General features: G+C 31.5%; 2 protein-coding genes across 6 annotated transcripts; both read left to right on the top strand.

The window, feature by feature from the left end:
* Positions 1 to 1165: 1165 nt before the first annotated feature.
* Positions 1166 to 2139, top strand: LOC108834592 (HVA22-like protein f). Its single transcript, XM_018607921.2, has 5 exons — positions 1166 to 1251; positions 1335 to 1361; positions 1430 to 1552; positions 1671 to 1923; positions 2026 to 2139. The coding sequence occupies exons 1-5, from the start codon at positions 1205 to 1207 to the stop codon at positions 2050 to 2052; spliced, it is 477 nt and encodes a 158-aa protein (XP_018463423.1). The 5' UTR covers positions 1166 to 1204; the 3' UTR covers positions 2053 to 2139.
* Positions 2140 to 8573: 6434 nt separating this feature from the next.
* LOC108808830 (serine/threonine-protein phosphatase 5) lies at positions 8574 to 11769 on the top strand. Of its 5 annotated transcripts, XM_056989232.1 has the most exons (11): positions 8574 to 8713; positions 9076 to 9187; positions 9324 to 9493; positions 9573 to 9644; positions 9777 to 9927; positions 10136 to 10244; positions 10332 to 10857; positions 10937 to 11164; positions 11266 to 11382; positions 11530 to 11641; positions 11731 to 11750. In XM_056989232.1, exons 2-7 carry the CDS (start codon positions 9112 to 9114, stop codon positions 10534 to 10536), a joined length of 783 nt encoding a protein of 260 aa, XP_056845212.1. In that variant the 5' UTR covers positions 8574 to 8713; positions 9076 to 9111; the 3' UTR covers positions 10537 to 10857; positions 10937 to 11164; positions 11266 to 11382; positions 11530 to 11641; positions 11731 to 11750. The 5 variants fall into 5 exon arrangements, with proteins under 5 accessions (XP_056845212.1, XP_056845214.1, XP_056845215.1 ...); XM_056989234.1 differs by lacking the exon at positions 11530 to 11641 and having other exon boundaries at positions 11026 to 11164; positions 11731 to 11769; XM_056989235.1 differs by lacking the exon at positions 11530 to 11641 and having other exon boundaries at positions 10947 to 11164; positions 11731 to 11769.
* The last annotated feature ends 447 nt before the right edge of the window (positions 11770 to 12216 follow it).

Here is a 12216-nt window from a genome sequence, read left to right as displayed (position 1 = left end):
TCTTATTCTTGGAAAATAGATTAGTCCAGCATCTTAAAAATTAGAAGTTTATTGTTTTGCCGTAATATCATCCACATATTAATAATACAAGCAAGAAACTGCATCATGTAGGCGACAATATAATTAGAGAAGATGAAACTAATCTAGTAAATGAGAGAAGAGAGCCCAAGGACGATTACTTATCACATGTGTAGTCATTGTCCATAAACCCTATCATAGATTTGCATTAAATAATTTTAGTTACAAAAGGCAAACTAATTACTCTTTTTGTGTGTTTTGCCCATACCGCCATCATTTTCCTTGTATTTACGTTCTATTCAGTTTTCTCCACGAGCAACATCTAAAATATACACATCCATAGCAAATTAAGCTTAAAATTGTGGAAAATTTCAGGAAGGAACTTGAGATTCGGTAGGGCTTAATTTGATTCACTTTCATCGCAAATTTTCTTAATATCCTTTGAAATTTGATGCTCTAGTTCTCTTTCCTTGATAGTTAGCGTGAAACAATATAACATATTTACTGGCCCAGTGACAAAAGAAAACTCCTTATCACATAAGATAAAAATGAAAAGAAAAGTATAGAGTTGCGTAGAAAAGGAGGTAACATAAATGTTACTTTTACCAGCTCTGTGACAAAAAAAAAATATTAATCTTTCTCACATAAAATGATCACTAAATACTAATGAACTTAATTTAATGAAGACAAGTATATATGTACATGGGAAAGAAAGATCATATAAACACTCAGATTAGACAAGTAAATTACCCAAATTTCACAAAGCCGCAGACTAAATGATCATTATCAAGTTGTGTAATATGTCCAATAGCAGTAGTTAATGCATGAGTTATTGATGACTAACTCTTGTGCACAAAGAAAAGAATCTCGTTAAAATAAAATGAATATTAAAATATAATTTAAAGAGAGTTGTACTAAACCTAATAGTTTAGTTTTCCCTTCATGTCAAAATTTCACCCACAATTACTGCGATTCTTTTTTCTTCGAACATAGAAGAAATATATAAGTTCATGAAATGTATCAATGGGTTGGAGATTCTTTACCTTGCTTGTTACATGGATTCACAAAAGATTCTTGCTTGAAGAAAATTTAACTTCTGTGTATATATCCTACGCCATAGTGCTAAGGACGTTTGCTCAAAGACATAAACAAAATCTTCAGGAAAGAACAGAGTAAACGCTCAAAAATGGGTGTCATTATTGTAATTGCAAAACGTTTTGATGCTCTGATTGGGTATGTATTTCATTCAAATTACTTTTTTGTCTCATAAGATTTGTCAAGTTCATTTAACATTTTCATGTTCTTGGTGCATGCAGGCCGGGAGTTATGCTTCTCTATCCTTTGTAAGTAAATAAAATTTTAAAGGTTTTATATATTAAAATAAATAACTATTACCTCAATGAATGAGCAGGTATGCATCGTTACGAGCAATAGAGAGTCCAACGATGTTAGATGATCAACAATGGCTTACATATTGGATCATTTACTCCTTAATTACAATATTCGAATTATCCATTTGGAGAGTCCTTGCCTGGTAATAATAATGATACTCCTCTTAAAGTTATGTTACAGAATTTAGATACAAAAGTACTACTATAATATGTTATAAAGACTAATATAAAATATTAATTGTTCTCTTTGGTATTTTGCAGGCTACCGTTTTGGCCATACTTGAAACTTTTATTCTGCATGTGGTTGGTGTTACCAATGTTCAGTGGTGCAGCTTACATATACTCAAATTTTGTGAGAAAATATGTTCAGTTTGGAATGCATGTTGGAGAAGGAACGAATTATACAGATGAACAGAGAAGAGTTTTACAGATGATGAGTCTTGATGCTAGAAAATCGGTTCAAGATTATGTTGACCGGTTTGGATGGGATTCTGTTGAGAAAGCGATCAAAGCGGTATATATCATTCTGATTCTCTGTTTTTCTTTTTATACAAATATATAATCCAATACATATTTTGGATTTTAATAGTATTGATAACTTTGTGTTTAATTTTAGGCTGAAAGAGAAACAAAGAAGCATTGAGATGGAAGATTAAGGATCAAGAAACATTGCTCTTTTTCTTGATTTCGAAATTGTTTGTATGTTTATGTGTATAGCGTAAAACGTCGATGGAAAAAAAAGGATAATAGTTAAATTTCATGTTAACAGATTTGTGTTCTTCTCTATGAGCAAATATACTAATAGAGAAGCCATCTCTCTATCTAGAAAAAAAAACTAATCGGATTCATTTTGGATGACCCTCAATTTGATGAAAAAACATCAGGAGACGATTCGAATTTTGCACCATGTTAGTACATAACTAAATTACACTGTTTAACAACCAAAATAAACCGTTCAATATAAAGTCTATTTAGTAACTAGATTATACGGTTTAACTAAACCAAAATAAACCGTTCAATATAAAGTCTAATATGTTCAGTGCTTACTAATAGAAATAACCGGTCTTTGACTCATGACTTACATACAAACCCGTGTTTGCTAGGGCCCCAAAGCCCATAGAACACGAGATATATTTGAATCAAACGCTCAGGTACTCCTGCCCGAAAAAAAAAGAGCTGAGATACTCCTGTCCGAAACTGACCGGATTTGAAATTAAATATATCTTTATTTAAATCAGAAAAATTATTAAAAAACCATGAAACCAACAGAAACTTGCATAATTACAACCCAACCAGGGCTATTTCGCGGACTATCCAGACCTGATCCACAAAATTCGGATCTCTTTCTCCATAACTTCCGAAAACTTTGTAAAACCTAGTGTAATTGTAAACTTGGTGTAACTGTACAGAAATTAATTCCTATTAATATTATTGTATGAATATACATTGTATCTAATACAAGTTATTTAAATTGAACTAATGCATACTTTTAGATTGTAATGTTTTATTATATTAATTTTTGGACACAGTTGATGTTATTGATATATTTATTGATTTTTTTTTTAAAACATTAGTTTATAGATATAACTAGAAAAATTACAAAATGTGAAGAGTCATTTACAGAAATTTATTAAAAGTAGATAAAATTAATTTTCAATTGGCAATGCACGAGCAGTCAAGTGTATATCACAAGCTGCACAATTCCAGAAACAAAGATCGCATTTCCACCGTGATTTTTATCCATTTAGGGAGACTACAAACACTAATTTTATGATTCTGGAGCACCAGCAATCATATGTCACATTAGGATCTATCATTTCAGCCATAGATAGAAACATGACAGGTTTTTCATAATCTCAATGGCCTGTGAGTTCCCAACTATTAATGATTTGAAACATCTGATCAACATGTTGACGAGTAAAAGCATGGTAGTTGTGAACCAATCCTCCATCATCAACACTAAAGGCTAAGCTCATCATACCATATACAAATAGGGCCAACAAGCATCCTCTCTCAGCAGCAAGATATATTTTTTTCTTACCAACTAAATGGAGGATGAAAAACTCATACATACCTCTCAAGTATATGGCCTCTGGATTACCCACACGGTAGCAACTAATTCTGAACATTCGAACATCATTGACCTTGTCTAGCCAGTCATTCATGTAAATGAGACTTGCCGATCTGTAGAAGTAATCATATCTTCCAATTTTGTTTAACCCGAAAAAAAAAATCCGTGCACAACCAAAGTCTTGGATACTGGTCGTTGCTACGTTGTAGAGAATCTTATGAATCATTGAAGGAGGGAGAGAAGCCAAGTTCGTCTAACTTTGATAAAATAAAATGGTTATTGTGTGAGAGAAATCTCGTAAATTATTTGTTACTTGTATAAGTGATAAACCCTTGAAATTTAATGAACCACTCACCCAAATTTAAGCAGAAACGTGTCCATTTATAGGTGATTTGATAGACTCCTCGACTGTCGCATCTCTTGGATTTAACTTATTAAGATATATAACTATGTATAAGTAAGTAAAATTAAGTGATTTAGATTGTCTAAATTTATGAAACTAAGAAAAACGTAACAATTAAGATTGTATAAATATTTAAAAATATGTAAAACTTAACGAAATTTATATAGTCTATTGTTGTATTTTGCAAGAAATGATTAATATCCAAAACGTAATGTATATATTTAACGACAGCAACCAGCAGTATTGGAGATAATAAATGAAAATGATAATATTTAGTTTGAGAAAAATTATGTAATTAATGATTCAAGCAGTGGCATGTCCATTTAAGGGTAATTTGATTGACTCCCTGAGGAAGCACGACTTCTCTCACACGTCTTCTCACTGCAACAGTCGCATCTCTTGAATTTGGAACTTTGTATAACTTTAATTTATTAAGATTCATTACTATGTATAAGTAAGTGAAACTAAGTGAAACTAAGTAATATAGATTGTCTAAAATTTTGAAACTAAGAAAAACGTAACAATTTAGATGCTATAAATATTTGAAACTTTGTAAAACTTAAAGAAACTTAGATATCATATTGTTATATTTAAAAATTTCCATAGTTGGATTCAACATCCATTTTTCATAGTTGTCTTAAGAAGTAAAATTTCTTCTTTTAACACACTAACTTTATTGTTTGTGTTTATGTTACTTGGTTTGTTATTTATGTTTGTAAAATTTGGTGTAACTTAAAATAATTTTGGTTAAGTACATCATTTTTGTTTGTCAAACTTCGTAAAATTTAGTATTACTTTTTTTCATGTTTGTGTAATTAGGTAAAAAATTTCAAAAATTTTCATTTTCGTACGTCAAACTTTGTATAACTTAATATTTTTTCTGTTTGTACATTTCGGTAAACTTTGTCAGAATTTTCATTTTTCATTTGTCAAATTTCAAAACTTAAAAAACTCATCACTGAACTAGTTTGATAGAATTTATGATTAATTGTACAACCAAAATCTCAGAAGTACCATGATAGTAACAATAAGACAACATACAACTATCAATATTTGTCTTTCATTATTGGGTCCTTAATCCACATGGTCATTTGAGAAACCACAAGAAGACATCAATAGTATTGCAAATAAGGGTTTGAATCAGATTTGGAGAACTTCTGGATGATACACCCGCCCCTGTAGCTTCAGAGTTTTGTCTCTTGATTAATCACTATTTTCTGGAAAAAATCTAAAAATTGCAGATTATGTGAAGAAAGATGAAAAAGAAGAAATGAGATGAGAGAAAATGAGGTGAGAGGATTGAAAAGATGATAGAAATGAGAAAACTCTAAAAATTAAAGCAATTATAGTTGCCAACTTCGTTTTTGGGGTCTGGAAAAAAAGAAATTTTTTGGAGGGAAAATTCTGAAATTTGAGCGGGAAATTTTTTTACAGCATTTTTGGGTCGATGTTTTACCAAGTTTGTAGTTTTACAAAAAGCTTCAAAGTTTTACTTTTCTATTTTTTGCATTTTTTTTAGTTTTACTGTACTCAAAAGATTTATATTATAGTTATACCACTTTTATTTAGTTTCCTACAATCAAATTCCATCAAATCATGTTGTGACATAATTAATTTTGTTGCATATATAAATTTTTTGATGTCACAAGGACAACACTAAGATAAAAAGCATAAAAGAACAATGTATTTCCTCTATTATGTAGTACACAACTATGTGATAAAAAAATTAACTATAATTATTGTAAATTTAAATCATAAAATACTAACAAATAATAATCATAATACTTATAAGCAACCAAACAAATTAAAAATTGTTTCTTCAAATTTTTATATTTTATCAGTTTTACTAAGTTTTATTTAGTTTTTTTATCGTATTGAACAATCATTTTGAATAATAGATACAACTAATCGTGGTGTGTATTTTCTTCTAGGTTCCCGAATTTAAATATTTACGAGAACAAGTATGCACTTTTTTAATCGAAACAAATTAGAGTTCTTAATATTCGGAGCTCACAGTTCAAAATAGTAATTTCAAAACAGTTATGATGTGATGCTCAATCAACTAAATCTTTTACATGCTCTCCACGTTGAGTTTTCTCCACGTTATCCAAATCAATACTTATATTATCTCTATCTCGAATAACAACATCTTCCACTGGCTCAGTTACCTTAAGATGTTGTTATGTTTTTTCAATGGTATCAAAGATTTTATTACCATATAACTCAAATTTTACCTATTTGTATATGGATTTATGATCATTTTTTTGCATATTTTGTCCACTAGCATACAAACTACCTTTACCTTCGTTTGGATTTCATTCATGACCATCTTCGGCTTTATAATAGTACTTTTAATAATCAAAGTGTATGTTTGTGAAAGAACTCGTCATCTCATGTAAAAATCAAAATGATTAACAACAAGTTAGATGAACTTGCACGATTTAACCATAAAATGTTACCAAATTATATAGTTTTACCATTATAGTTATATTAAGTTATACAATTTAGTTAGTATCATTTTACTTAGTTACACAATTTTACTTAGTTGTACATTATGATTTTACCAAGTTGTACAGTTATAGGTATACCAAGTTTTACTACGTTTTCTAATTTTTTATCAAATAAATAATTTGATACATTTTTTTATATTTTTTGTCATACAAAAACAGACTCATATTTATAATTATATCAGTATTTTGAATATTCAAATAATATTCAAATAGATCGAGACTCATTGTTCTTAATCAATTAATTGTGAATACGAATTTGAAATTAAACCTCTTCAAAATGAATTAATGGAGAAGATGAATGCCAAATTGAATAGAATTTGAATGGAATAATTAAATCTGGGTTTGAAATTTACAGTGGAGAGAGAAAGGAAGAAGATAGAGTAAGAGAGAGAATGATTTTGATTGGTTTAGACACAAAGGATAATTTAGACATTGACCATTAAAAGGAAGAGTATCAAAACACATAAGAGTACGCCAGATCACGTGAGAGTATGCTAGATCACTTTTTGCCTCATTAAGAGTATCTGAGCACTTCACTCGATATATTTACGTATGGAACGGAACTATTTTCTTACTTTTTCGATATATAGTAAACTAGGTGATTCTCCCGTGCTCATGCACGGGAATAAATACTTATAAAATAATCAAATCATGATAATTGTAAAATATTTACATATGTTTCTTATAACTTTCAAGTAACTTTATAACTTATATTTATGATGAATAAAGGGAATTGTATATATATCATTATATAGATATATCTATACATTTGTTCATAATTTTTAAGTTATTTTAATTTATATCATGAAAATAATATTAAGTATCACTATGTTCTCATCTTAATTAGATATACGATTCTATTTATAGTAATTTGGATTAATTCATGTATGGTATCGTTAAGCTCCATATTTGGTTTGAAAGTAAACAACACTTTTTAATTAAGTTAAAATTAGATTAATTTCATTTAGTTTGGTTCATTTTATTAGATTTGTAAATATATTTATACAAGTTTTTATAATTTAATATATGTTTTCTGAGAAAAGAAATATAAAGCTGGAATTGCATTAATAATTACTTCTAATATTTTAAAATATTAATATATGTTATTTTGGAGAAAATTATATAAAATAAATTAATGTGCTAAGAGATTGAGAATTGAATAAGCAAACCAATTCAGAAATATTTCAAAACTTCATTGATTAATTTCAAATTCGTAAGGTAATTACACCCAGAAATTCAAAAGGTTGTATATATCCGTGTGTTTTCATCTTAATTAGATATCTTATTTCAAACATAATATTTTGGACAGTTCAAGTGTTTATTGTTGGGTATGTTTTGCATCTATTATTTCAAATTGGACAACTATTTTTTTTACTTTAACAATATTAAAATTGGATTACTATTCTTAGCTTAATTTAGTTCAGTTCATCCTTTTATATTTGTAATATATTTTATAAATCTTATAAAATTTGGTAAGTTTAATTTTAAAAAAGATAAAAACACACAGAAAATATTGTAGTTGCATTCATGAAAATATTTTATAATATTTGAAAATTCATGTACATATATGAATATTTATTAAAAAAAAACTAAATCATAATAATTGGTAAATCATCACTTGTTTAGAATTGTGAATACATTTTATAATTTAATCAATGAAAGTTAGGTAAAAAATAATTTTAATTTATAATTTTTCTTAATGATATTAGATGATCACTTTACGTTGTTTGAAATTAATTTTCTTAAAATCAATTAATCAAAAATATAATCATTATAAAATATGTTTTCTTAAAAATTATCTTAAATATTTTTTAATTATATATATACACCTATATATTTTGAAAATTATTAGATATTCACTTTTTTATTTATGTATATACAAAATCTATATATTTTATAGATATTTCCTTTTTACTATATATATGGGTTTATAAAATAAATAAACTATAATAAAAAGATAATTAAAGCTTTATTAATAAAAAGGAAACTAAACAATTTTTAGTAATGATAATTAGGTATAACTAAAATTAATTCATTAAGGGTATTCACGTAATCAACCATCATGAAAATCAACGTGAGCGCCACACATATGAAACTGACTTCTCAAATAATATTATAGAGATTAAATATTGTTTTGAATTTTCGACATATCTCTTCGTCTTTTTTATTAATAATTTAGTGGAAAAAAAAATATTTTCCAAAAACCCTTCTTCAAAGCGCATAAACTCTTTTGTGGCTGCTGGCTACGTCAAAGCTTCTCTTAAACCTGTCTCACACTCTTCCGCTGTCCCCTCCCCCCATAGTTTGAGCTTTTTTTCAGGTACCAAGTCTACCTTCAATAATTAACTGGGCTTCTGTGATTTTCCGACAAAACACATGGCTTCCTTCTGTTCTGTTGTTGTCCTGTTGTATCTTATCTTGATTCTAATAGATCTTTCACTGAATTGGTCTGTAAATGTGCTTATCGACTTCTTACGTCCATGGATTCGTCGTTAGCAATTTAGAAACGATGCAGAATATGAAAAAACCTTCATTTTTTTTTAGAGTATTAATTGCAATCTTTAAAGCTCTTAAGCCAGCTTCCTCTGTTAAGTAGAACTTATTGAATTTGAGTATTTTGATTATCGTTCTAGTGCGTCATACTGTTAAAGTAGACCTTAGTTATATACTGCTTCTTGACAGTCAGTTCGATAACTAAGACACCTAAATCGAGATAACATGGAGGCTAAGAATGAGAACTCTGATGTTTCACGGGCCGAGGAGATGAAGAATCAGGCCAATGAAGCTTTCAAAGGTGTGTACTTTTGCTTTAAAAACACTAACAGAACCAGTTTTTTTTTTTAATTTCAGTTTCGACTCTGTTTTAGTGGGATACTCTTTTTTGGGGGGGATTTAAAAACAGCACGCTAAGTATTGGTACTTGTTTGCAGGTCACAAATTCTCCCAGGCTATTGATCTGTATACACAAGCTATAGAACTCAATGGCAATAACGCTGTGTATTGGGCAAACCGTGCATTTGCTCACACAAAGCTGGAGGAATATGGCAGTGCCATACAGGATGCATCAAAGGCCATTGAAATTGATCCAAAATACTCCAAGGTATCATTTCAACTATGAGGATATGCTTCTTATTCTTTTATTATCACTTTTCATTCGGTCTTGTTTGCTGTAATCACAGGGCTATTACAGACGTGGTGCTGCTTATCTTGCCATGGGGAAGTTTAAGGATGCCTTGAAGGATTTCCAGCAAGTAATGTTTTGTATTAGCCACTTTATCATTTGATAATATATGTGGGAACAGTTTAGTGGTGGGATCTCTTTATTTGATAGAGATTTGTGTGTACGGTATCGCTGACATAGTCTACTATTTTTATATTTTAAGGTTAAGAGGATTTCTCCTAATGACCCTGATGCGACAAGGAAGCTAAGAGAGTGCGAGAAAGCAGTGAAGAAACTGAAATTTGAAGAAGCAATCTCTGTACCCGTATCTGAAAGGATCTCCGTGGCTGAGTCCATTGACTTCCACACAATTGGTATCCTCCGTCCACTTGCTTACCTTTCTATTGTGTTGTTTGTTCTGTCTTCCCTTGGTTCTGTCTTCCCTTGTTATGCCATGTCTTGGTTTCAGTAGTTTGATAAATGGTTGAGTGTAGCCTTTAGACTAGTAATCAATCTTCTACCTATTGTCACATTATAGAGGTTGTAACCCCTTATCAATCTTACTGAGATTCTTCTTTGCAGAGGTTGAACCACAATATTCTGGTGCTAGAATCGAGGGAGAGGAATTGACTTTGGACTTTGTGAAACAGATGCTGGAAGATTTCAAGAACCAAAAAACATTGCATAAACGGTTGGTGTTGTCTCGTGTAGTATTGAACTTAAACTAACACAATTTTTTTGGTCATCTGTTCATAGTTTACTTGCTTTATATTTGTAGGTATGCATATCAGATTGTATTACAGACAAGGAAAATCTTGCAAGCGCTGCCTTCTCTGGTTGATATCAGTGTACCTAATGGCAAGCATTTCACGGTCTGCGGTGATGTTCATGGTCAGGTAGGCTTTCATTTCACCCACCCTACTTTACATAATTTCTTTCTCTCAAATGAATCTGATAACATGTACAATCTTCAGTTCTCTTGACCATTGACTACTATACATGTTTGAAATTGCAATAAACCCTGCAAATACTAACTGTTTTTTGTTATGGCTCTTTCTATTTCCTTCTCATGTTTTGAGTTTCGGCTACCTTTGTGTTGTATTGATTCTGCCAAACGAGGAGGATAAGAGAGTCTTTGCGTGCCCTGCATGTTTCCACGCCGGTGACGGGGTTATATTGAGACGATTTGCAATTTGAGACCAAAGAGAGAAGGAAAACTGACATCCGAAGAATAATAAGTGATCTCTGCTCTCTGATCCAGAATTACAAAGAAGGCAGATGGGAGGTACTTGCAAAAATATCAGGTAAGGAAATTCTGCTTCGTAGGCCTCTGCTGAACCAAACAATTCCGTGCCATTGAACTGGAGTATTGTGATGCTTTAGTTGACTGTAGACTAGCCAGTAGAGTAGGAAGATGAGGTTTTTCCATCAATGCACTATTCATAGCTCAACGAGAGCTTCTGAACGAGCAGGGGGAAGAGACCAGCTTCCGGAGTGATAGAAGATCGGAAAGCTTGGCATGTTCTGAGATCTCTAATCTTGTGGAGGGTCTGACATTGAGGAAGTCCGAAGATTACCAAAAGGCTCCAGTTATCATTCCAAAATCTGCAGGTTCTTCCATTCCCTACTTTCAATATGATCCAGGGGTAGATACGATCTCTGAGTCTAATCTGCCTATTCACCATCCAAGAGTATTTCTATTTCTCTTTCAGGATCCAGAAGTTGGAAAGATTGCTCGAGAGCACTTCCCTTTGAACCAAGCTACCCAGATAGAGCCAGACCTGAAAAACAACAGCCAAATAAGTTTCAATGCACAAGCCTTATTCCAGGTAATGAGATCCCTTATCCCCAATCCGCCTTCCTGTTTAGAGTGAGTAACTTCCTCCCATGAGACTCTGACCGTGTGGGGTCCCTCTAGCGATCCCTTCCACAAGTAGGTGCCACATAACGAGTTGATCTCTTTAATGCATTTTTAGGTAGAGTAAAGGTGGCACACCAGAAGTTAGAGATCCCAGCTATCACTTTAATGCATTTGTACTTGTTTTAGCTCCTTGAGTACCATTTATCAGCGCTAGTTTACATCTTCTGGTCCGGTTTATATAAGCTCTTTGTAGTTTATATGTTCTTCTCTGAGTGGTATTTGACATCATTGTACGTAATCTCCTTTAATACCACAGAAGCTGCAGCATTTGGTGAAGGTGGCAATGAGAATGAGAGTTACTCCTCCTACTTTCTCTTACTCTTTATTCCTAAGCTTCTTGAGTTAGCTGACTAAACATCAATTTCCATCAGTCGCTTGAAGCCAAGGCACAGAAAGCCCTGGGTTGTCCTTGCATAGCAGATCTGCGTAATGGATCTTGCGGGTCTCAGTTCACTGAGACTTTCCCGTTGCTTTCTCATGAGCACTCCTGAAGAAAAGGTAAACCACCTCTAATTGAAAACACTCTAGATTGTTTGGGATAATGTAAACCGTAATATAGTGAGCTTCACAAGGATATTGGATATCTAAATTGTTGTTGCAGGGATCAGACTGTGTGCATCCATTTGTGGCATTGCAAAGCTGTATCAAAGCCAACCCAAGCGCATTCTCAAAAGAGATTCTTGAGGACGAGAAAAAAGGAAGAGCAGCAGCCTGTGCAACCAGACCATAGAAACATCCCTCC

The sequence above is a fragment of the Raphanus sativus genome, chromosome 6, assembly GCF_000801105.2.
Source record: "Raphanus sativus cultivar WK10039 chromosome 6, ASM80110v3, whole genome shotgun sequence".
In the NCBI taxonomy this organism is placed as follows: Eukaryota; Viridiplantae; Streptophyta; class Magnoliopsida; order Brassicales; family Brassicaceae; genus Raphanus; species Raphanus sativus.
The sequence above is the reverse complement of the archived record's forward strand: the minus strand, read 5'-3'. Positions and strand labels throughout refer to the sequence as shown.